The following is a 26,812-nucleotide window of genomic DNA, read 5'->3' on the forward strand; positions in this document are numbered from 1 at the left end:
GGAGAGAGACAGGGATGGAGGGAGAGAGACAGGGATGGAGGGAGACAGGGATGGAGGTTGGCAGGCAGAGAGAGACAGGGATGGAGGGAGACAGGGATGGAGGTTGGCAGGCAGAGAGAGAAGCAAGCAGGTAGAGAGGGAGGCAGGGATGGAAAGAGGCAGGCAGGGATGGAGATAGGCAGGCAGGGAGAGAGACAGGGATGGAGATAGGCAGGCAGGGAGAGAGACAGGGATGGAGATAGGCAGGCAGGGAGAGAGACAGGGATGGAGATAGGCAGGCAGAGAGAGAAGCAAGCAGGTAGAGAGGGAGGCAGGGATGGAAAGAGGCAGGCAGAGAGAGAAGCAAGCAGGTAGAGAGGGAGGCAGGGATGGAAAGAGGCAGGCAGGGAGAAGCAGGTAAGCAGAGAGGGAGGCAGGGATGAAGGTTGGCAGGCAGAGAGAGACGGATGAATAGATCACATTCCCAGTGGGTCAGAAGTTTACATACTGTCAATTAGTATTTGGTAGCATTGGCTTTAAATTGTTTAACTTGGGTCAAACATTTCGGGTAGCCTTCCACAAGCTTCCCCCAATAAGTTGGGTGAATTCTGTCCCATTCCTCCTGACAGAGCTGGTGTAACTGAGTCAGGTTAGTAGGCCTCCTTGCTCACCCATGCTTTTTCAGTTCTGCCCACAACTTTTCTATAGGATTGAAGTCAGGGCTTTGTGATGGCCACTCCAATACCTTTGTTGTCCTTAAGCCATTTTGTCACATACTTTGGAAGTATGCTTGGGGTCATTGTCCATTTGGAAGACCCATTTGCGACCAAGCTTTAACTTCCTGGCTGATGTCTTGAGATATATATCCAATATATCCACATAATTTTCCTGCTATTTATTTTGTTTAGTCTCCCCTGTCCCCCCTGCAGCAATCCAGTCTGGCTTTTTTATGGCGGTTTTGGAGCAGTGGCTTCTTCCTTGCTGAGTGACCTTTCAGGTTATATCGTACTTGTTTTACTGTGGATATAGATATTTTCCTCCAGCATCTTCTCAAGGTCCTTTGTTGTTGTTCTGGGATTGATTTGCACTTTTTGCACCAAAGTACGTTCATCTCTAGGAGACAGAACGCGTCTCCTTCCTGCGCGGTATGACGGCTGCGTGGTCCCATGGTGTTTATACTTGCGCGCTATCGCTTTGTACAGATGAACGTGGTACCTTTAGGCGTTTGGAAATTGCTCCCAAGGATGAGCCAGACTTGTGGAGGTCTCCAATTTTTTCTGGGGTCTTGGCTGATTCCTCTTGATTTTCCCATGATGTCAAGCAAAGAGGCACTGAAGGTAGGCCTTAAAATACATCCACAGGTACACCTCCAATTGACTCAAATGATGTCGATTAGCCTATCAGAAGCTTATAAATCCATGACATCATTTTCAGGAATTTTCCAAGCTGTTTAAAGGCACAGTCAACTTAGTGTATGTAAACTTCTGACCCACTGGAATTATGATACAGTGAATTATAAGTGAAATAATCTGTCTGTAAACAATTATTGGAAAAATGCACAAAGTAGATGTCCTAACTGACTTGCCAAAACTATAGTTTGTTAACAAGACATTTGTGGAGTGGTTGAAAAACAAGTTTTAATGACTCCAACCTAAGTGTATGAAAACTTCTGACTTCAATCGTATGTACGATACTGAACAAAAATATAAACGCAACATGCAACAAGTTACAGTTCATAAATGAAGGAAATAAATGAATTAAGCCCTAATCTATGGATTTCACATGACTGGGAATACAGATATGCATCTGTTGGTCACAGATACCTTAACAAAAAGGTGAGGGGTGTGGATCAGAAAACCAGTCAGTATCTGGTGTGACCACTATTTGCCTCATGCAGCACATCTCCTTCACATAGAGTTTATCAGGCTGTTGATTGTGGCCTGTGAAATGTTGTCCCACCTCTCTTCATTGACTGTGTGAAGTTGCTGGATATTGGATGGAACTGGAACACTATCGTACACATTGATCCAGAGCATTCCAAACATGCTCAATGGGTGACATGTCTGGTGAGTATGCAGGCCATGGTACTGAGACATTTTCAGATTCCAGGAATTGTGTACAGATCCTTGTGACATGAGGCCGTGCATTATCATGCTGAAACATGAGGTGTTGGCGGCGGATGAATGGCACGACAATGGGCCTCAGGATCTCGTCACCGTACCCCCTGTGCATTCAAAATGACATCGATAAAAATGCAATTGTGTTCGTTGTCTGTAGCTTATGCCTGCCCATACCATAACCCCACCGCCACGCCACCATGGGACAGTCTGTTCACGACGTTGACATCAGCAAACCGCTCGCCCACACGACGCAATACACATGGTCTGCAGTTGTGAGGCTGGTTGGATGTACTGCAAAATTCTCTAAAATGATGTTGGAGGCGGCTTATGGTAGAGAAATGAACATTGAATGATCTGGCAACAGCTCTGGTGAACATTCCTGCAGTCATCATGCCAATTGCACGATCACTCAAAACTTGAGACATAGGGTGACTGGGCAAGAAATAAAATATTTAACTGCCTTTGAACATGGTATGGTAGTAGGTGCCAGGCGCACATGTTTGTGTCAAGAACTGCCACACAGCTGGGTTTTTCACACTCAACAGTTTCCTGTGTGTATCACGAATGTTCCACCACCAAAAGGACCCTGTGGGAAGCATTGGAGTCAACATGGGCCAGCATCCCTGTGGAACGCTTTCAACACCTTGTAGAGTCAACATGGGCCAGCATCCCTGTGGAACGCTTTCAACACCTTGTAGAGTCCATGCTCAGACAAATTTGAGATTGTTCTGAGGGCAAAAGGGGGGAGTGCAACGCAATATTAGGAACATGTTCTTAATGTTTTGTCCGCTCAGTGCTTATACGAGCTGTAACATTGCTATTCACATCTTGTCACACTACTGAGCCCAGTCACTGGGCTGATTCTGGTTATGCAGGCCTGTACAGTACAGGCCATGTTGGCCCTACAGTGTGAATGTGACAAGGTTAGTTGCTACACTAAGCTATAGCTTCGTGTACTATCTTCATTACCCCGGGACTCTGCTGCTTGCGAGCACGCAGCTCAATGAAGAGCACTAACTCAACACAATCCATCCCTAGGGAAGGAAGAGACTAGCTGAGAGAAACGCATGACTAATACTTACCCGCTAGATCTAGAAGTTTTATATTGTGTGTGTGTGTGTGTGTGTGTGTGTGTGTGTGTGTGTGTGTGTGTGTGTGTGTGTGTGTGTGTGTGTGTGTGTGTGTGTGTGTGTGTGTGTGTGTGTGTGTGTGTGTGTGTGTGTGTGTGTGTGTGTGTGTGTGTGTGTGTGTGTAGAGTGATATAGATACTAGCCAACAAATGGTATATCGCTCAACATGCAGGTCAATAACACAGACATTTTCATCTTAACACACACTCCGTCTGTCCTTGGAGAGAAGAGGAGTCCTGGAAACCATTTCACAACTCTGATTTCCATCTCGGAGGTGGTAGGAGAGGGGGGGGAGAGGAGGTAGGAGAGGGGTTGAGAGGAGGTAGGAGAGGGGTTGAGAGGAGGTAGGAGGGGGAGGAGAGGAGGTAGGAGAGGGGAGGAGAGGAGGTAGGAGAGGTGGTAGGAGGGGCAGGAGAGGTGGTAGGACGGGGAGGAGAGGTGGTAGGAGGGGGAGGAGAGGAGGTAGGGGGAGGAGAGGAGGTATGGGGAGGGGGAGGAGAGGAGGTAGGAGGGGGGGAGAGGAGGTAGGGGGAGGAGAGGAGGTAGGAGGGGAGGAGAGGAGAGGAGGTAGGAGGAGGGGAGGAGAGGAGGTAGGAGGAGGGGAGGGGAGGGGCAGGAGAGGAGGGGAGGGGAGGAGGGGAGGGGAGGGAGAGGAGGTAGGGGGAGGGGGGGAGGAGTGGAGGTAGGAGGGGGAGGAGAGGAGGTAGGAGGAGGGAAGGAGAGGAGGTAGGAGGAGGGGAGGGAGGGGCAGGAGAGGATGTAGGAGGGGAGGAGGGGAGGGAGGGGCAGGGAGAGGAGGCAGGAGAGGAGGTAGGAGAGGGGAGGACAGGAGGTAGGAAGTAGGAGGTGAGATAGGAGGAGAGGAGGTAGGAGAGGAGGGGGGGGGAGGAGGTAGGAGGGGGAGGAGAGGAGGAGGAGGGGCAGGAGAGGAGGTAGGAGAGGGGAGGGGAGGAGGTAGGAGGGGGGAGGAGAGGAGGTAGGAGAGGGGAGGACAGGAGGTAGGAAGTAGGAGGTGAGGGGAGGAGAGGAGGTAGGAGAGGAGGTAGAACGGGGAGGAGGTAGGAGGGGCAGGAGAGGAGGTAGGAGGGGAGGAGAGGAGGTAGGAGGGGCAGGAGAGGAGGTAGGCGGGGAGGAGAGGAGGTAGGAGGAGGGGGGGAGGAGGAGGAGGAGGAGGGGAGGGAGGGGCAGGAGAGGAGGTAGGAGGGGAGGAGGGGAGGAGGGGGGGAGGAGAGGAGGTAGGGGGAGGGGGGGGAGGAGGAGGAGGAGGGGGAGGAGGGGAGGTAGGAGGAGGGGGAGGGGGGAGGAGGAGGAGGGGGGAGGAGAGGAGGTAGGAGGAGGGGAGGAGGGGAGGGAGGGGCAGGAGAGGAGGCAGGAGAGGAGGTAGGGAGGGGAGGAGGGGAGGAGGGGAGGGAGGGGCAGGAGAGGAGGTAGGGGGGAGGAGGGGAGGAGGTAGGGGGAGGAGAGGAGGCAGGAGGAGGGGAGGGGAGGAGGTAGGGGGTAGGGGGGGGGAGAGGAGGTAGGAGAGGGGAGGACAGGAGGTAGGAAGTAGGAGGTGAGATAGGAGGAGAGGAGGTAGGAGAGGAGGTAGAACGGGGAGGAGGTAGGAGGGGCAGGAGAGGAGGTAGGAGGGGCAGGAGAGGAGGTAGGAGGGGCAGGAGAGGAGGTAGGCGGGGCAGGAGAGGAGAGTAGTAGGGGGGAGAGGAGGCAGGAGAGGGGAGGAGAGGAGGTAGGAAGAGGAGGGAGATAGGAGGAGAGGAGGTAGGAGAGGAGGTAGAACGGGGAGGAGGTAGGAGGAGAGGAGGCAGGGTGCTGAAGGGTGCAGAAAGGGGGGAGGCTGCTGACGGACATGATAGGCTACATTACTTGATGGACCATTTCAAACTGTCTAGCTAATAACAGATCACGTGGCTAGTTATGAAGCTAACATTCAGGGGATAAACTAGATGGCTCTTTCCAAATAGTGTTTGATTTGCTTGTCATCTATAGTGGTGATGACAATAGTCTGACTGACATATTTACCAGGACGAGGACTTGCTGATGTCAAGCTCATTCCAAAAGCCTAATCTCTGATGAAGCAAGCTAACTGACATGTTCTTCTTCGCCAGCTACATGCCAAATGGATAGGCTCCCCTCACGTATCTGATAGGCTCCCCTTACGTATCTGATAGGCTCCCCTCACGTATCTGATAGGCTCCCCTCACGTATCTGATAGGCTCCCCTCACGTATCTGATAGGCTCCCCTCACGTATCTGATAGGCTCCCCTCACGTATCTGATAGGCTCCCCTCACGTATCTGATAGGCTCCCCTCACGTATCTGATAGGCTCCCTCACGTATCTGATAGGCTCCCCTCACGTATCTGATAGGCTCCCCTCACGTATCTGATAGGCTCCCCTCACGTATCTGATAGGCTCCCCTCACGTATCTGATAGGCTCCCCTCACGTATCTGATAGGCTCCCCTCACGTATCTGATAGGCTCCCCTCACGTATCTGATAGGCTCCCCTCACGTATCTGATATTACATGATCAACTGATGTTTACTGAACATGAAAAGCATGCGGTTACTTCCTGTATAACTCTAATAGAGCTAAATGTGGAATAAATCGGAGATGTGTAGTTCTGACTGCTCTTCAAGAGGTGATGATATTAAAACCAAATAGTTGTCAAGGGTTTTTGCGGAACTGGGGCCTCCTTACCCCCCAGCAGCCAAATCCAACGCTCTGCACCGAATTGTGACGTTTTATTGATAATGGCATATTCCCTACCTTCCTCATTCTCTCTCCTCCCTCCCTTATTCTCTCTCCTCCCTCCCCCATTCTCTCTCCTCCCTCCCTCATTCTCTCTCCTCCCTCCCTCCCTCATTCTCTCTTCTCCTCCCTCCCTCATTCTCTCTTCTCCTCCCTCATTCTCTCTCCTCCCTCCCTTATTCTCTCTCCTCCCTCCCCCATTCTCTCTCCTCCCTCCCTCATTCTCTCTCCTCCCTCCCTCCCTCATTCTCTCTTCTCCTCCCTCCCTCATTCTCTCTTCTCCTCCCTCATTCTCTCTCCTCCTCCCTCACTCTCTCCTCCATCCCCCTCTCCCTCTCTCCTCCCTCCCTCTCTCATTCTCTCTCCTCCCTCCCTCTCTCATTCTCTCTCCTCCCACCCTCCCTCATTCTCTCTCCACCCTCCCTCTCTCATTCTCTCTCCTCCCTCCCTCAATCTATATCTCTTCTCCCTCCCTCATTCTCTCTCCTCCCTCCCTCATTCTCTCTCCTCCCTCCCTCCCTCCCTCCCTCCATTCTCTCTCCTCCTTCCCTCCCTCCCTCCCTCCCTCATTCTCTCTCCTCAATCCATCCCTCCCTCATTCTCTCTCCTCCCTCCCCCTCTCTCTCCTCCCCCTCTCTCTCCTCCCATCCTTTACTCATCTCTCTCCTCCCATCCTTTACTCATCTCTCTCAGCTCCTGTAGTGTTATTCCTCTTGACAACCTCCACCGCAGCAGGAAGGCTGCCATGTATAGCTACGTCTGCTGTCCAAACAATCACATCTCATTCTGCCTGCTGTTCAACTAATAGCATCTCATTTGGCCTGCTGTTCAACCAATAACATCTCATTTGGCCCGCTGTCCAACCAATAATATCTCATTCGGCCTGCTGTTCAACCAATCACATCTCATTCGGCCTGCTGTCCAACCAATAACATCTAATCCGGCCTGCTGTCCAACAATCACATCTCCTTCGGCCTGCTGTCCAAACAATAACATCTCATTCGACCTACTGTCCAACCAATAACATTTAATTTGGCCTGCTGTTCAACCAATCACATCCCATTCGGCCTGCTGTTCAACCAATAACATCTCATTCGGCCTGCTGTTCAACCAATCACATCCCATTCGGGCCTGCTGTCCAACCAATAACATCTCATTCGGCCTGCTGTCCAACAATCACATCTCATTCGGCCTGCTGTTCAACCAATCACATCTCATTCGGCCTGCTGTCCAACCAATAACATCTAATCCGGCCTGCTGTCCAACAATCACATCTCCTTCGGCCTGCAGTACAACCAATAACATCTAATTCAGCCAGCTGTTCAACCAATCACATCTCATTCGACCTGCTGTCCAACCAATAACATCTCCTTCGGCCTGCTGTACAACCAATAACATCTAATTCAGCCTGCTGTTCAACCAATCAGATCTCATTCGGCCTGCTATCCAAACAATAACATCTCATTCGACCTGCTGTCCAACCAATAACATCTCATTTGGCCTGCTGTTCAACCAATCACATCTCATTCGGCCTGCTGTCCAACAGTCACGTCTCATTCTGAAACAGGGACAACGTGTCTCATTTGAAAAAGCTCAGCAGCAGTTTGTAGCTGTAGGTTGCCAATGTGAAGGGCTGGAGAGATGAGGGGACAAGCAATCAATGGCTGACATGTTGAGAGGCAGGCCAAGGCAATCAGGGTTGGGGGAGAAGAGGAGAGACACACACACACAGAAAGCTTTCATAAATCCAATGCACGCGGAGTAAACCATAACAGTCAATGACGACCACACGTCTTGATTTACCCCACTTTGACATCATCAAATACAGTACAGCACTAACACACCTGATTCAACGAATCACCAAAACCTTGATTACTGAATCAGGAATGTCAGTCGGTGCAGGTCTGGAACAAAAGCCTGCACCCCCTGCAGCTAGCTCTCCAGGACCAGGTATTATGACCACTGGGCTAAACCCCATTTCAGTTCAATATCTGCCCTGGCTGTTTATGTTCATTGCCATGGTGATCAACCCTTTTATTAAGCATTTACACAGTTTACTGGCCCAACAAGGAAGGAGGATCAAGAATTATGTTCGATCCTATTACAGCATTAGTATTCATTCCTATTACAGCACTAGTAGTCAATCCTATTACAGCATTAGTATTCATTCCTATTACAGCATTAGTATTCCATCCTATCACAGCATTAGTATTCAACCCTATTACAGCATTACTATTCATTCCTATTACAGCATTAGTATTCATTCCTATTACAGCATTAGTATTCCATCCTATTACAGCATTAGTATTCCATCCTATTACAGCATTAGTATTCCACCCTATTACAGCATTAGTAGTCAACCCTATTACAGCATTAGTAGTCAACCCTATTACAGCATTAGTATTCATTCATATTACAGCATTAGTATTCATTCCTATTACAGCATTAGTATTCATTCCTATCACAGCATTAGTATTCATTCCTATCACCACATTAGTATTCAACCCTATTACATAATTAGTATTCATTCCTATTACAGCATTAGTATTCAACCCTATTACAGCATTACTATTCATTCCTATTACAGCATTAGTATTCATTCCTATTACAGCATTAGTATTCCACCCTATTACAGCATTAGTATTCCATCCTATCACAGCATTAGTATTCCACCCTATTACAGCATTACTATTCATTCCTATTACAGCATTAGTATTCATTCCTATTACAGCATTAGTATTCATTCCTATTACAGCATTAGTATTCCATCCTATTACAGCATTAGTATTCCATCCTATTACAGCATTAGTATTCCACCCTATTACAGCATTAGTAGTCAACCCTATTACAGCATTAGTAGTCAACCCTATTACAGCATTAGTAGTCAACCCTATTACAGCATTAGTAGTCAACCCTATTACAGCATTAGTATTCCACCCTATTACAGCATTAGTATTCATTCATATTACAGCATTAGTATTCCACCCTATTACAGCATTAGTATTCCATCCTATTACAGCATTAGTATTCCATCCTATTACAGAATTAGTATTCATTCCTATTACAGCATTAGTATTCATTCCTATTATAATAATAATAATAATAATATATGCCATTTAGCAGACGCTTTTATCCAAAGCGACTTACAGTCATGTGTGCATACATTCTATTACAGCATTAGTATTCAACCCTATTACAGAATTAGTATTCATTCCTATTACAGAATTAGTATTCATTCCTATTACAGCATTAGTATTCATTCCTATTACAGCATTAGTATTCAATTCTATTACAGCATTAGTATTCCATCCTATTACAGCATTAGTATTCCATCCTATTACAGCATTAGTATTCCATCCTATTACAGCATTAGTATTCCACCCTATTACAGCATTAGTATTCATTCATATTACAGCATTAGTATTCAATTCTATTACAGCATTAGTATTCCATCCTATTACAGCATTAGTATTCCATCCTATTACAGCATTAGTATTCCACCCTATTACAGCATTAGTATTCCACCCTATTACAGCATTAGTATTCATTCATATTACAGCATTAGTATTCCACCCTATTACAGCATTAGTATTCCATCCTATTACAGCATTAGTATTCCATCCTATTACAGAATTAGTATTCATTCCTATTACAGCATTAGTATTCATTCCTATTACAGCATTAGTATTCAACCCTATTACAGAATTAGTATTCATTCCTATTACAGCATTAGTATTCATTCCTATTACAGCATTAGTATTCAATTCTATTACAGCATTAGTATTCCATCCTATTACAGCATTAGTATTCCATCCTATTACAGCATTAGTATTCCATCCTATTACAGCATTAGTATTCCACCCTATTACAGCATTAGTATTCCATCCTATTACAGCATTAGTATTCATTCCTATTACAGCATTAGTATTCAAATCTATTACAGCATTAGTATTCAACCCTATTACAGCATTACTATTCATTCCTATTACAGCATTAGTATTCATTCCTATTACAGCATTAATATTCCATCCTATTACAGCATTAGTATTCAATCCTATTACAGCATTAGTATTCCATCCTATTAAAGCATTAGTATTAGCGGTCATATAGCCTCTCTGTCCCGGACTGCACAGCTGTGTTTGAATGCCAATAGCCTAAACAAACACATACTAGCTCATCTCAATGACTATAGGATTAATTGTGGGAAAGTAAGATTTATTTAGCAACACTAAAGTATCTGTGGCATAAACATTATGTACAGTAACAAACAGCAGGATAACGTAACACGAATGGCACGTGACACACAGCATTCATCTCTATATCCCTTTGGATGGGTTTGACTAGGCTACTGTCATCACATCAAACCTGTTTTGACACAATCCTCTCGTGTAGCCTATATCACGCTGCGATATGAGCATCAATTTATAAACGCAGTAAGATTTTGCCTACAATAAAACTATCATTCAATGGCTTAGTATGTTCTTTATTATATTTATATTTGACATTGCCAAGATCTTGCGAAGGATTAAAAAGCACGACCGTCCATTCGCCAATCAATCGATACCCATATAGACATGCCTGTATGATACAGGCTGGGTACATCTTCTCTGCTGCACCGCAGCAACATCGGTCGGATGTCAGAGGTGTGCCGCAACTAGATGTGCTGGACGAAACACACAAACCGAGAGCTCTGAGTTGGGAAAACCCCAAAAGACAACTCCGAAAACCCAAAACATTTACGTAAAATATTTCAACCTTAATAAGGTCGCTTGTTTTCATCCCCTTGCCACCTGCTCCGAAACCTACATGCCGAGGGGACAATTGGGACGAATATTTGTCAGGAAGGCAAAATATGAAGCACATATGGCGCTTGCGTATTCCGGGTCGGTGCCGCCATTCATCAGCTCACAGACCGTAGCGCACTACTGAGCAAGAACACCGACCGAGCCCCGGTCCCTGTGGAGGCAGCTGCGGCAGCAACAATTATCCCAGGGACACTCGTCGTAATGAATGCTCACTTGTTACAGAAGCCAAGCTGCGTGTCTGCAAACAGGATGAATCAGCCCAGAGTCGACCAGAGCCCCGCCATATCAATAGGATTGATATGGGGAGGTTTAGGAGGGGCTGCCCTGGGGAAAAAACAACTCGTTGTTGCCATCAAGTTACGAGATGGAGCATATCCCATGGCACCTGAAGCAAAGCCAACGTGTTATAACCGAACTGTCATGCAGACACTTATGATCTGTATTGATAAACAGAGAATAGAATCACAACGAATGCACTTGGTGCGCAACTCAAAGCATCATCTCCGCAATAACTTCACTATGTTTAATCTCATTGAAAGTTAGAAAATAATCTCGTCCGTAAATCAATTGTTATATTTTATTCTATGTACTATTTTCTGTTGTTGTAAAATGATCGATTCCGATCAATGAGTTCTGGACACCTGCCAATGATCGGGCCCAGAACAGATTCTAGAATATATTCTATCCCCCGCAGAACAGATTCTAGAATATATTCTATCCCCCGCATAGAACGTTTCACGTTATTTAACGTCATGTTTTCCTTCCGATACATTCCAACGAACTATTTTTCTATTTCTTATCTGGAACAGCATAATCTCCTGCTGGCCATGACAAACTCAGCAGCAAGATCACAGACTAGGTTGTCCTGGCCCCTCCTCAAGTGGCATTCGATTAGAGTCTATCTCTGCTACTGTTCGTTCAACAAAACACTCGTAGAAAAGTGGCTCCTTGTTCATAACACCACAATATAGCATGAACGCGCAGCGGTGCGTTCAAAAGCAATCAACGCAATTCATCTCACCTTTCAATATCGGTGTTTCTACTAGAGTGCGGTGAGTCTTCCATGCAATTCCACCGTCTGTCGTTTCGTTCCCCACCTCTCCCTCTACCCGGCTGGGCTAGTCAGCTGTCGGTTGGTCTGTGTGTGCTGTGCGCGCGCTGCCTCAGCCCTTCCTTCCTAGCCACCGGGCGTGACATCAGAGGGGGATTACAAACAATGCCTGCAAAAAGCATCTTTAAATGGGGGGGGGATGTATCCAGCACTGGCCGGCTGCTCCAGCTGTCTTGAACGAGTTCTATTGTCTTCAACTCGACTTCACACATAAAATCCCTAGTCTGTTTAATCTATCCATGCTATTCTGGATGCCAGTTCAATTTGACCCCATTCTTCTTATAGACGAAACTCTCTATATCCATGTCATTTCTGTACTAAATTATGGGGAAACAATGAGATTCCTTTTATCATTGGTATAAAGTACTTATGTAAAAGTACTTTAAAGTACTATTTACAGTTGAAGTCAGAAGTTTACATACACCTGAGTTTAATACGTGTAGAGTCTATCTCTGCTACTGTTGGTTCTACAAAACACTTATAGAAAAGTGTCTCCTTGTTCATAACACCATAATATAGCATGCACGCGCAGCGGTGCGTTCATCTCAACTCACGCGATCAGATTAGATAATTTCAGAACAATTGATCTACGGACAAGATTATTTTCTGAGTTTAATACATTTAAACTCCGTTTTTCACAATTCCTGACATTTAATACAAGCAAAAATGCCCTGTCTTAGGTCAGTTAGGATCACCACTTTATTTTAAGAATGTGAAATGTCAGAATAATAGCAGAGGGAATTATGTATTTCAGCTTTTATTTCTTTCATCACATTCCCACTGGGTCAGAAGTTTACATACACTCAATTAGTATTTGGTAGCATTGCCTTTAAATGGTTTAACTTGGGTCAAACATTTCAGGTAGCCTTCCACAACCTTCCCACAATGAGTTGGGTGAATTTTGGTCCATTCCTCCTGACAGAGCTGGTGTAACTTTGTTGTCCTTAAGCCATTTTGCCACAACTTTGGAAGTATTCTTGGGGTCAATGTCCATTTGGAAGACCCATCCTGACTGATGTCTTGAGATGTTGGTTCAATATATCCACATAATTTCCTCCTTATGATGCCATCTATTTTGTGAAGTGCACCAGTCCCTCCTGCAGAAAAGAACCCCCACAACATGATGCTGCTACCCCTGTGCTTCACAGTTGGGATGGCGTTCTTCGGCTTGCAAGCATCCCCCTTTTTCCTCCAAACATAATGATGGTCATTATGGCCAAACAGTTATTTTTTTGTTTCATCAGACCAGAGGACATTTTTCCAAAAAAGTACAATCTTTTTCTGAGGTCTTGGCTGATTTCTTTTGATTTTCCCATGACATTAAGCGAAGAGGCACTACGTTTGAAGATAAGCCTTAAAATACATCCACAGGTACACCTCCAATTGACTCAAATTATGTCAATTTGCCCATCAGAAGCTTAGAAATCCATGACATCATTTTCTGGAATTTTCCAAACTGTTTAAAGGCACAGTCAACTTAGTGTATGTAACTTCTGACCCACTGGAATTGTGATACAGTGAATTATAAGTGAAATAATCTGTCTGTAAACAATTGTTGGAAAAATGACTTGTGTCATGCACAAAGTAGATGTCCTAACTGACTTGCCAAAACTATAGTTTGTTAACAAGAAATTTGTGGAGTGGTTGAAAAACAAGTTTTAATGACTCAAACTTAAGTGTATGTAAACTTCCGACTTCAACTGTAAGTTGTTTTTGGGGGTATCTGTACTGTACTTTACTATTTAGATTTTTGACAACTATAATATTTACTTGACTACATTCCTAAAGAAAATAATGCTCCATATATTTTCCCTTACACACAAAAATAGTTGTTTTCAATGCTTAACAGGACAGGATCTTATCAAGAGATCCATGGTCATCCCTACTGCCTCTGACCTGGCAGACTCACTAAACAGAGAACATCCCTGGTCATCCCTACTGCCTCTGACCTGGCAGACTCACTAAACAGAGAACATCCCTGGTCATCCCTACTGCCTCTGACCTGGCAGACTCACTAAACAGAGAACATCCCTGGTCATCCCTACTGCCTCTGATCTGGCAGACTCACTAAACATCCATGGTCATCCCTACTGCCTCTGACCTGGCAGACTCACTAAACATCCATGGTCATCTCTACTGCCTCTGACCTGGCAGACTCACTAAACATCCCTGGTCATCCCTACTGTCTCTGACCTGGCAGACTCACAAAAAAGAGAACATCCATGGTCATCCCTACTGCCTCTGACCTGGCAGACTCACTAAACAGAGAACATCCCTGGTCATCCCTACTGCCTCTGACCTGGCAGACTCACTAAACAGAAAACATCCCTGGTCATCCCTACTGCCTCTGACCTGGCAGACTCACTAAACAGAGAACATCCATGGTCATCCCTACTGCCTCTGACCTGGCAGACTCACTAAACATCCATGGTCATCCCTACTGCCTCTGACCTGGCAGACTCACTAAACAGAGAACATCCCTGGTCATCCCTACTGCCTCTGAACTGGCAGACTCACTAAACAGAGAACATCCATGGTCATCCCTACTGCCTCTGACCTGGCAGACTCACTAAACATCCATGGTCATCCCTACTGCCTCTGACCTGGCAGACTCACTAAACAGAGAACATCCCTGGTCATCCCTGCTGCCTCTGACCTGGCAGACTCACAGATACACATGCTTCCTTTGTAAATGGTTTGTTGGGAGTGTGCCCTTGGCTATCCGGTACATTAAAACATAAAAACATAAAACATTGTGCTTTCTGATTTTCTTAATAAAGAATTTGAAATTATTCATACTTTTACATTTGATACTTGGGTATATTTTAACAATTCATTTTACTCAAGTAGTATTTTACTGGGTGACTTTCACTTTTACTTTAGTCATTTTCAATTAAGGTATCTTTACTTTTACTCAAGTATGACAATTGGGTACTTTTTCCACCACTGATATTTATAACCTGTCATGTGAAGTCCAAACATTTAGCTGGAAGTGAAAGAGGTCCTCTATGGCAATAACATTGCATGGAAGTTTTAGTCAGAGGCGCTGTAATAAATAGTATCTCTTAACTTTTTGTCATTTTAGTGCACACTTTTTTAATGGAGATTAATCAGTCTGAAAGCGTTGAAATACACTGAAAACATCCAGTCTGTTGCTAAAATCTACATTGCCATGTAAAAAAAAATGGTTGACATTGAGGTTAAAGGTGTACATCATGCTGCTAACCATTTGTAACGGCGTTAGTCTGTTGAAGAAAGAGAGTCGGACCGAAATGCAGCGTGCAGGTTACTCATGACTTTAATGAAGGAACGCAGTACATGAAATAACTGATACTAACTACAAAAAACAACAGAACGGAACATGAAACTAATTACAGCCTATCTGGTGACTACAACACAGAGACAGGAACAAACACCCACGAAATACAAAGCGAACTCAGGCTGCCTAAATACGGTTCCCAATCAGAGACAACGATAAGCACCTGACTCTAATTGAGAATCGCTTCAGGCAGCCAAGCCTATACCACACCCCTAATCAGCCGCGATCCCAAATATTACAAACCCCAATACGAAACACAACATATAAACCCATGTCACACCCTGGCCTACCCAAACATATAACAAAAACACAAAATACAATGACCAAGGCATGACAGAACCCCCCCCCCCTAAGGTGCGGACTCCCGGACGCACCTCAAGAGCATAGGGAGGGTCCGGGTGGGCGTCTGTCCATGGTGGCGGTTCTGGCTCAGGACGTGGACCCCACTCCATAAATGTCCTAGTTCCTCCCCTTCGCGTCCTGGGATAATCCACCCTCTCCGCCGACCATGGCCTAATAGTCCTCACCCAGATCCCCACATAACTGAGGAGCAGCTCGTGACAGAGGGGCAGCTCGTGACAGAGGGGCAGCTCGTGACAGAGGGGCAGCTCGTGACAGAGGGGCAGCTCGGGACAGAGGGGCAGCTCGGGACAGAGGGGCAGCTCAGGACAGAGGGGCAACTCAGGACAGAGGGGCGGCTCGGGACCGAAGCAGCCCGGGACTGAGGGGAAGCCCGGTACTGAGGGGAAGCCCGGTACTGAGGGGAAGCCCGGTACTGAGAGGAAGCCCAGTACTGAGAGGAAGCCCAGTACTGAGAGGAAGCTCAGGCAGGTAGTAGGCTCCGGTAAATCCTGGCTGGCTGGCGGAACTGGAAGAGTCAGGTTGTCTGGCAGATCTGGAAGAGACTGGTTGTCTGGCAGATCTGGAAGAGACTGGTTGTCTGGCAGATCTGGAAGAGACTGGCGGCACTGGCGGCGCTGGGCAGACTGGGAGCACTGGCGGCGCTGGGCAGACTGGGAGCACTGGCGGCGCTGGGCAGACTGGGAACTCCAGCAGCGCAGGAAAGGAGAAAAGCTCTGGCTGCGCTGAGCAGGCGAGGCGCACTGGAGGCCTGGTGCGTGGTGCTGGAACTGGTGGTACTGGATCGAGGACACGCACAGGAAGCCTGGTGCGGGGAGCTGCTACCGGAGGACTGGTGTGTAGAGGTGGCTCTGGATAGACCGGACCGTGCAGGCGCACTGGAGCTCTTGAGCACCGAGCCTGCCCAAGCTTACCTGGCTCGATGCCCACTCTAGCCCGGCCAATAGCAAGGGCTGGTATGTGCCGCACCTGGCTCTGCACCCGCACTGGAATATTTATTATATCCAGGGCATTTGGAAAGTATTCAGACCCCTTGACTTTTTCCAAAATATTGTTATGTTACGGCCTTATTCTAAAATGGATTGCATAGTTTTTTTCCTCTCACCACACAATACCCCATAATGATAAAGCAAAAACAGTTTTTTGCAAATGTGTTAAAAATACAAAACTGAAGGATCCCATTTACATAAGTATTCAGACCCATTACTCAATACTTTGTCGAGTCTTCTTGGGTATGACGCTACAAGCTCGGCACACCTGTATTTGGGGTGTTTCTCTTATTCTTCTCTGCAGATCCTCTCAAGCTCTGTCAGGTTGGAAGGCGAGCATCGCTGCACAGCTATTTTCAGGTCTCTCCAGAGATGTTAGATCAGGTTCTAGTCCTGGTTTGGCTGCGCCACTCAAGGACATTCAGAGACTTGTCCCAAGCCACTCCTGCATTGTCTTGGCTCTGTGATTAGGGTCGTTGTCCTGTTGGAAGATGAACCTTGATGGAGTGCTGCAGAGATGGTTGTCCTTCTGGAAGGTTCTCCCATTTCCAAATATACAAGAGTCCTTAGGGTTCAGCCCTGCTGACCTTGTGTTTGGACACACCCCACGGGGTCCACTGAAAGTTTTGAAGGACCATATCTTATCTCCTACACCCAGTAGCACCCCTAAAAATGTTTTGGATTATGTCAGTAAGATACGGGAGAGACTGCACACCGCATGTGCGTTAGCCCAAAAGTCTCTCTCCTCGTCTCAAAAAACGCATGAAGTTGCATTATGACGAAAAGGCTGTTGGCCGTTCTTTTGCACCAGGGGATCAAGTTTTAGTTTTGTTGCCAATCCCTGGCTCATCTCTGTCGGCACGTTTTTCTGGACCATATCTGGTGGAAAAGAAACTCAATGACACCAATTATGTGATAAAGACACCAGATCGAAGGCGTTCTTCCCGTGTGTCATGTTAACATGCTGAAAACATGTGTGTGTGATTCTCCCGACAGTTCCTCAGGTAAGCCGGTCCAGCCCGCCGTCTCCAGTGTGGCTGCGGTGGTGCTGAAGCCTGGCTGGGACCTAGAGGAGGATAAGGAGGACTGGTTGGAGTTACTCCATACGTTACAGCAGTGTGAACGCTTACGTAAATCAGAGATGCTGAAAAAGTTACCCTCTCAAATGGAACATTTGGATAACGATCAAAATAATGATCTTATCCTATTGATTAATAGTTTTCTCAATGTGTTTCAAAGTCGCACGTCCATCTTGGAACATGACGTGGATGTTGGGGAACGCTGCTCCTATACGTCAGCATCCACACCGGGTTAATGCTAAGAAAAGGGAGGTAGCTTATTTATTACAGAATGACATGGCAAAACCCAGTAACAGCTCTTGGAGTTCCCCGTGTATTCTTGTTCCTAAGCCTGGCGGTACGGCCCGCTTATGTACGGACCATCGTCACGTGAATGCAGTTACAAAGTCTGATTCTTTTCCTCTACCTCGCTTAGATGACGGAATTGATAGAATTAGATTTGCTAAAAGGTTATTGGCAGGTGCCTCTGACCTCTCGAGCTTTGGACATCTCGGCTTTCGTTACGCCCGATAACTTCGTAAAATACACTGTGATGCCCTTTGGAATGTGTAATGCACCTGCAGCTTTTCAGCGCCTAGTTAACAGTGTGTTCGCGGATGTGCCAAATTGTACTGCTTACCTTGACGATGTGGTGATTCATTCGTCTACTTGGTCTGATCATCTTTCCACCTTGAAAAGTGTGTTTCAGTGGTTGGAGAATGCTTCTTTAACCCTCAATTTGGCCAAGTGTGAGTTTGGTAAGGCTACTGTGACTGACTTAGGGAAACAAATGGGACGAGGTCAAGTGCACCCAGTAACTGGCAAAGTGGAAGCAATTGTTGCTTTTCTTGCTCCCACGACTCGCCACCAGTTGCGCCGATTCCTGGGGATGTCTTATATTAAGTCAAGCAAACGGCATCAATTTCTTGATTTAAAAATGTACGGATAGCAAGGGGCACAATTCCAACACAGTCATTACTTACAAAAGATGCATGTGTGTTAAATGAGCCAGAACATAGGCAGAAGGGATGACCACATGTTCTCTTGATAATTGCGTGGATTATGGGTTGTCAAGGAAACTTTTATGGAGTTAAAAAGTACAATATTTTCTTTAGGAATGCAGTGAGGTAAAAGTTGTCAAAAATGTAAATAGTAAAGTACATAAACTAATTTTCACCATAAGATTCAACAACAGACATAAACTGAACAAGTTTCACAGACATGTGACCAACAGAAATTGAATAATGTGTCCCTGAACAAAGGGGGGGTAAAAATAAAAAGTCAGTCAGTATCAGGTGTGGCCACCAGCTGCATTAATTACTGCAGTGCATCCCCTAATGGACTGCACCAGATTTGCCAGTTCTTGCTATGAAATGTTACCCCACTCCTGGATATTTCTGCAGGGAATGGCCCAAGCCCTCACCCTACGATCCAACAGGTCCCAGACGTGCTCAATGGGATTGAGATCCAGCCTCTTCGCTGGCCATGGCAGAACACTGACATTCCTGTCTTGCAGGAAATCACGCACAGAACGAACAGTATGGCTGGTGGCATTGTCATGCTGGAGGGTCATGTCAGAATGAGCCTGCAGCAAGGGTACCACTTGAGGGAGGAGGATATCTTCCCTGTAACGCACAGCATTGTGATTGCCTGCAATGACAACAAACTCAGTCCGATGATGCTGTGACATACCACCCCAGACCATGACGGACCCTCCACCTCCAAATCAATCCCGCTCCAGAGTACAGGCCTCGGTGTAACGCTCATTCCTTTGACGATAAACGCAAATCCGACCATCACCCCTGGTGAGACAATACCGCGACTCGTCAGTGAAGAGCACTTTTTGCCAGTCCTGTCTGGTCCAGCGACGGTGGGTTTGTACCCATGGGCGACGTGGTTGCCGGTGATGCCTGGTGAGGACCTGCCTTTACAACAGGCTTACAAGCCCTCAGTCCAGTTGTTACACATGGTCTGCCACTGCGAGGACGATCAGCTGTCCGTTCTGTCTGCCTGTAACGCTGTCTTAGGCGCCACACAGTACGGACATTGTAATTTATTGCCCTGGCCACATCTACAGTCCTCATGCCTCCTTGCAGCATGCCTAAGGCACGTTCACACAGATGAGCAGGGGCCCTGGGCATCTTTCTTTTTGGTGTTTTTCAGAGTCAGTAGAAAGGCCTCTTTAGTGTCCTAACTTTTCATAACTGTGACCTTAATTGCCTATAGCTTAGGTATGATCATTTTCTTGTCCCTAAGAAGCTTAATCAATTGGGGCGATGTTCGAGCCGGAGCACACTATCCTAGTCTACCGGTCATTCCATAATCTGATTATAAAAACAATAGCTTGTGTACAATTAATTTGAGCATTTTATTTACTAGCCTATCAAGGAGAGATTCCAGAGACAGCGAGAGCGTGCGATCAAGATACACAAAAGTCCTGTCCTCAGAACCAGAAGTATGTGGACATCTGCTCGTGGAACATCTCATTCCAAAATCATGGGCATTAATATGGAGTGCCCCCCCCCCCCCTTTTCTGCTATAACAGCCTCCACTCTTCTGGGAAGGCTTTCCACTAGATGTCACCACAGCAATGATCCAACTTGCTTCCATTCAGCTACAAGAGCGAGGTGAGGTCGGGCGTTCCAATTCATCCCAAAGGTGTTTGATGGGGTTGAGGTCAGGGCTCTGTGCAGGCCGGTCAAGTTCTTCTACACAGATCGAAAACCATTTCTGTATGGACCTTGCCTTGTGCACGGGGACATTGTCATGCTGAAAAACAGGAAAGGGCCTTCCCCAAACTTTTGCCACAAAGTTGGAAGCTCAGAATCATCTAGAATGTCATTGTATGCTGTTGCATTAAGACGCCCCTTCACTGGAACTAAGGGGCCTAGCCCAAAGCATGAAAACAGCCCCAGACCATTATTCCTCGACCAAAACTTTATAGTTGGAACTATGCATGGGGCCTGGCATCCGCCAAACCCATATGTGTGTAGCCAAACTGAGTGGACGCTGCAGATGTTTGTGAGAAAGATTTTCGGGATGTCTCCTGGTCTGTAAAAAAACGCTGTAGCTTGGTCACCTTCCACCGCAGAAGTCCGACATTGGCGGATGGATTTTGACAGGGATGTAAAAAAAAAGAAAAAAGGCACAATATGCTTCAAGTGGAGAAATGCATTTGTTTTATGCCCAGCTCACGAGACCCCTTGATGAGGCCCGAGGCCATTACCTCTTCTACCTAATGGTAAGTCCGCCAGTGCAAACAGGCTGGTCATAAATTCTATTGTGCTTTGACTCAGTCGTTCATTCTATTCATTCCACTTTGCTATGTTAAACAAATCAATGGCATGCAGCTAGCTAGCAGAGGTTCAATGACGACAAGAGACAAGAACTTCAATAAATAATGGTTTTAATAAATATTTTATAAATAGGCAACAACCAGCTGATTGTCGAGTCAATAAGATATTTATGGGATAGCTAGGCTAACGTTAATTCTCCTTATGGGGTAGCTAGGCTAACGTTACTTCTCCTTATGGGGTAGCTAGGCTAACGTTACTTCTCCTTATGGGATAGCTAGGCTAACGTTACTTCTCCTTATGGGATAGCTAGGCTAACGTTACTTCTCCTTATGGGATAGCTAGGCTAACGTTACTTCTCCTTATGGGATAGCTAGGCTAACGTTACTTCTCCTTTGTTAGCCAACAAAAGCTAACACAGTCACATCAAGCAGCTGAAATGATAACCTATGTGCACTTTCATTGGTTTCAACTTTGTTTATATTGGCATATCTTTGGATATATTCATTTTAAATAGTCATGATAAATCTATTTGCCCTGGATCAGAGAACCTGTCAGTGTTGTCACGTTCATATATGCGTGACACGGTGGAGATCACAAAAAAACTGCAACATGTTGCACAAGTCAGACAGCGAGACTTAGCTATTACCCCGCTGTACCCAAACCAATGCTCGGCTAGTAGCATGGGGAAATATTGTCTAGACGCTTTTTTCGAAGGTTGATTGACTGGCTGGGCTGACCATGTAATAGAAATCATTATGATCTAAGGGCCAAACTGATCCTATATAAGGACTTGTAATATAACACTGTGAATACAATCCCAGGTATCATTGACTCTGTACCCTGTATATAGCCTCGTTACTGTTATTTTGTGTTACTTGTATTTTTTTACTTTAGTTTATTTGGTAAATATTTTCTTAACTCTTTCTTGAACTGCACTGTTGGTTAAGGGCTTGTAAGTAAGCATTTCACAGTAAGGTCTAAACCTGTTGTATTCGGCGCATGTGACTGATAAACGTTTGATTTGATCACTAAGAGTAAGTACCACTAACAGGGTGAAACAGAACAGACAGAAACAAAGCAGCAACCACTCCTTGAGAGTCAATATGTTGCCTCCCAAATGCACCCTATTCTCTATATAGTGCACTACTTTTAACCAGAACCCTATGGGTAGTAGTGCACGAAGGGAATAGGGTGCCATTTGGGACACAAAACAATTAAGATCAAACCTATAAAGGGCAATTCCACAGCAGCAGGTGTGTGAAATGTTTTTTTGGCATCTCAGATTGGTCTCACATAGGAACTCCACTGGGAGGAAGTATGTTTATTAACATTTGTATCACAAACCTTTTTTTTAAAATAGAAAATCAGGATGAAATTTAATTGAATAAGGCCCTTTTTAGACTTCTACATGCCTCCTGTAAGAACCTATTATCCTTGAACCCTACACGATACAGACATCTTGATGTTGTTATAGTCCTTCGTGTTCTGAAATACAAATTTTCACATTCATTTATTCAACATAAAAAAATATGAATCTCAACTACTACCCTTATTGATTTTTCAACAATAAAATAATAACAATATACTCTTCAAACATCACATTTTCATAGTTTGATCTCTGGTACTTTTAATAATAAGACTCATTTTACACAGAAATTGACATTGGTTCATGACCTATCGCAGCCCTTCTTTAGGATTGCACATTCAGCAAGTCACCAGCAGAGGGCGTTCCCTTTGAATCCATTTCCCATTCAATGTGCTGGTGGTGATAATAACATTGCTCAATTTGAAGGTATGATCTGAGAGCCCACTCTGAAAATGTGATGTACTAGAAAAGTATATTGTTCCAAACACATCTTAACATGAACTAAAAGGGGGTAGTTAATGTTGAATAAATGAATGTGAAAATTGTATTTCAGAATCTAGTCATACTCCAGATTTTAGAGAACACTATAACGGCTAACTTGTACGGATCATAGGGTCTTAGAGTTTGGTTGGTTCATGATTGTGCTGTCTTAAGGTTTTATAGTTGTACGGTTGTCCGTAGCGACACATCAGTATTGGCTTGACTAGTTTTTCCTTTGTTTTTGTATGTTGACAATTCATTATTTGCTGCACTGCTCATCTCAAAGTAGTCAGCAGAAAACGACAAGATTAGTGATGGATAACCATGGCAATGGCAGCTTCTCATAGGCTATTCTTCTACAGTTAGTGGGAGAACAAAAGGAATGACACGATGAATGAAACCGAGACATGAATCTCATAAGTGAACAACTAAAAGGACTGACAGAATGGTTGTTCTAGTCCCTAACATTGAGAGACCTGAACTACCAACAGACAAACAGGCCAAGGTGACACACTACTATTCCAGAGAATAGCCCTTCTCAGATATCCATTCCCAGACAAAGCTCTGCGGATGAATCAGAGTCCAGGCATTTTTGGGAGGGGCCACAAATTACTTGACCTATCAGAGACCCCCAGCCCCCATCACGACTATTGAAGAATAGGATGAATTGAACAGCCACTAGACGCTGATCTAGGGACAGTTCTTAGTAGTTCTCGCCCTAATGGTTAAGGTTAGGGGTTGTGTAAGGGTGAGAGGATGCTAGATCTGTGCAGGTGGGCAACTTCTAACCGCTGCCCATCTCCGGTGGAACAGGAAGTATATGCTCTCACTGACCAATGACAGAGTTAGTCTATATCTCACTGACCAATAACAGAGTCCAACCACTTCCTGTATGCGAGGGCGAAGCGTCCCTGCTCAGGGGAGCGGCAGCTGTCCAGGACACTGGCTACGAAGCTGTGCTCTGAGGGCAGAGCAGGGGGGCAGGGGCCAGGGGGACCCCTCTTCAGGCGCTTGGTGTCACGGGGGTCCGGGACCCCAACCCCATCCACTTCCATGGCATCCTGACCCTGTCCATTCCTGCGCTGCACCCTGTCTAGACCCACACCTCCAGGGCAGGCCGTGTGAGGGTGGCTGCTCAGCCCAGCATCGGTGTGGTTCGGTTGGGGAGACTCGCTGCCGAAGCCCTGGCCGTAGTGGTGGTCCCTCCTCCAGTGGTGCCAGAGGTAGAAGACGTGTCGCCTTGAGAAGATAGTTATGAAATACTGCATGAGCATTAGACTGGAATCATGTCAATGTGAACCAGTACGCTACACTGCAAAGCCTTTAGGGTGCTTTATTATTTATTTATCTGTACGGAATGAGAAGCTTAAAAAATAAATAAGCACTTGATGTTTTTAAAGGGGGAAAAGATACAAAACTATGTAGGCTAAAAAACAATATCCTTATTAATAAATTATTTGAGGAAGAGCACAACTGTTGTGATGTAAAAATATAAAAAAACTAATCTACTTTTCGACAATCATCTTTAAAACCTAAGATATTTCTATCTATACGTGTCTCACACATTCAACAAGGATGTGAACACTGTTGCCATGGCACCACTCACTTCTCCCTATCACAACAAAGCTGGTCAGGATCAACACTTGACCGTGCAGCTGGTCTTTAGCCTCGGGGCAAAACATCTCCCTCCCTCTCATCTCTCTTTTCTTTCTCTCTCCCTTTGTTTTCCCCCTCTAGAAGGAAGAATGTTCCACAGCAAAACAACATCAATGTCATGATAACCCCCAACATCTACTCCTGAGAACATTGTCATGGTCTAACAGATTATAAACTGGGTGGTTCAAGCCCTGAGTGCTGATTGGCTGACAGCCGTGGTATATCAGACCGTATACCACGGGTATGACAAAACATTTACTGTTAACTGCTCTAATTAGGTTGGTAACCAGTTTATAATAGCAATAAGGCACCTCTGGAGTTTGTGGTATATGGCCAATATACCACGGCTCAGGGCTGTATCCAGGCACTCCGCGTTGCGTCCTGCATAAGAACAGCCCTTACCCGTGGTATATTGGCCATATACCACACCTTATTGCTTAAATAAACATGATTGTCATAAAGCATTTGCCACCAATATGGAAGGTAGAGAGACAAACTCTGTACAGTATCTATGACTAAGGCTATGGCTGGAGTTAGGCCACACCCTAGATAAAGAGACATGGAGTTCCTGTATGCTCTTACCTGTGACGCCAGAGCATGTCAATATAAAATGTGTTCTGTGATTGGCTAACATTGTAGTCCCAGGTTGAGTGACAGTAATATCTAAAAGACACTGATAACTAACCCAAGATTGGTGTCGTATTGGTGTCGTTTCCAATGGATGGAAATTAAGCATAGATCATAGACCAAGAAAGGAGGTGGGCACAGCCAATCACGAGCTTGTGAGATATCCAATTGGCCTGTTTTAGCATGCATTTGCACATTTCCATTAGGCAAAGTCTACTCTGAAGTGTGTGTGGGAAATAACTCAATTCACCCTCACACTCCTTCTAAACAATGCAATTCTTTCAAACTTGTAAAAAGGGGCAAGTCTCCAAAGGGCACTGTTCGTAAAACAGATTATAGTTTTGGGAACAGAAAATGGTATTGAGATCAAATGTTTCAATGATGACAATTTGCAGAATGTCGGACAGGTTTTTATCTAGCTCCATTTTATCCCACTTCCTGCCACTGGACTTCCTCTCATGACCATATTTGGTGGTGAGTGGAAGTTCTAAACGCATGCTTCAGATTTATGCCCCGTGACATGTCTGGGTTTCCCTTTTGGTCTGTGGTAATATGGTCCTGTAGGCTCGTACCTGTGACACCAGAGTGTCTCGTGTCCGGGGAAGGACTTGATGAGGTCAGTACATAGTTCCACCTCCTGGTGGAAGAGCTGGGGCAATGCCGGCACCGAGGCCAGGTCCTCTGGGGAGGCGGGAGAGGGGCAGGGGGCTGCTGCTGTGGCCTCTCCGTTGGCCTGGTGGTGGGGGTTGGCTTTGTGGGGGCTGTGGCTAGGGTTAGAGCTGGGCTGAGGATGGTAGTGCTGGGGAGAGGAGGAGGAGGACAGGGACTGGCTGAGCTCCCTGACCAGGGCCTTGAGCAGGAACTGGCGGTAGTGGAAGCCACTGTGGTCCGACACGTGCATGGAGACCCACTGACGCATAGAGGAGAGCTCATCATGGAGGACCTGGAAGGAGGAGACAGGTCTTACAGCACTAACCATATGCATAACTATTCATCTCATGGTATGTTCATCATCATGGGTGATTTCATTCACATGGGAGTTTTATTTTATTTTTACAAGCGAATTCACAGAGAAGAGAAGGAAATTAAAAGATTCAATTTGACGATATTTGGATGAAACCAGATCAAAGTACAATGACAAAATTATAAAAAATGTATGTTGGTTCTAAACTGATAAAGTTGATCATATAGTTACACACACACACACACACATCTCCCCCCCCCCCCCGTAACTCTCATTTTAATACACCAATGATAACATGATATTCTATTACCTAGTTTAAATCCCGCTATCGTAACCAACATCGGACATGGGCGTGGTTGGGGCTGTGGCGGTCATTACATTATGTCAGCCAGTTATTGTAATGCGAATAACTGCCGGTTTCACAGTAACTGACCTGACCGATAATTAACATAAACATGTTTAGCATCTGCGGGCCTTGGAAAATACACATAAAATTTTATATGATATCCACCGTCACAATAAATCCATTATTTTAGGCAGAAACATTATGATATGAAGAAAATGCACTTGAGAAGAACAGAATATGACTTGTCCTATTGCATGTTATCTGACTATGTTCCATGCCATTGGCTGTAGGATTATTCATTTACCTGACAAGATATGCTTATAGGTCCCATGCCATTCTTTTATATTATATGATAGTAAGAAGAACATACCTTAACTGAATAGAATAGAAAGGATATTTTTTCCCCATTCTGGAGCGAGTGCACATATGAAGTGGCTGTTATTTAAAAATATATATTTT

At 45.5% G+C, this 26,812-nt stretch overlaps 2 protein-coding genes across 3 annotated transcripts in view; both read right to left on the reverse strand.

The window, feature by feature from the left end:
* LOC124036613 (amyloid-beta A4 precursor protein-binding family A member 1-like) overlaps window positions 1–11,911 on the reverse strand; it is a 155,952-nt gene extending 144,041 nt beyond the window's left edge. For both annotated transcript variants that reach the window (XM_046351418.1, XM_046351417.1), the window contains exon 1: window positions 11,803–11,911. The gene's annotated coding sequence lies outside the window, so the exon portion shown is untranslated. The remainder of the gene's footprint in view (window positions 1–11,802) is intronic.
* Window positions 11,912–21,007: 9,096 nt separating this feature from the next.
* Window positions 21,008–26,812, reverse strand: part of LOC124036614 (protein prenyltransferase alpha subunit repeat-containing protein 1-like) — a 28,997-nt gene continuing 23,192 nt past the window's right edge. Inside the window, exons 6-7 of the mRNA XM_046351419.1 lie at window positions 25,616–25,986; window positions 21,008–23,999 (exon numbers count right to left, since the gene is read on the reverse strand). Of these exons, the coding sequence (XP_046207375.1) occupies window positions 23,618–23,999; window positions 25,616–25,986 (753 nt within the window). The 3' untranslated portion in view covers window positions 21,008–23,617. The remainder of the gene's footprint in view (window positions 24,000–25,615; window positions 25,987–26,812) is intronic.

The sequence above is a fragment of the Oncorhynchus gorbuscha genome, linkage group LG05, assembly GCF_021184085.1.
Source record: "Oncorhynchus gorbuscha isolate QuinsamMale2020 ecotype Even-year linkage group LG05, OgorEven_v1.0, whole genome shotgun sequence".
Taxonomy (NCBI): domain Eukaryota; kingdom Metazoa; phylum Chordata; class Actinopteri; order Salmoniformes; family Salmonidae; genus Oncorhynchus; species Oncorhynchus gorbuscha.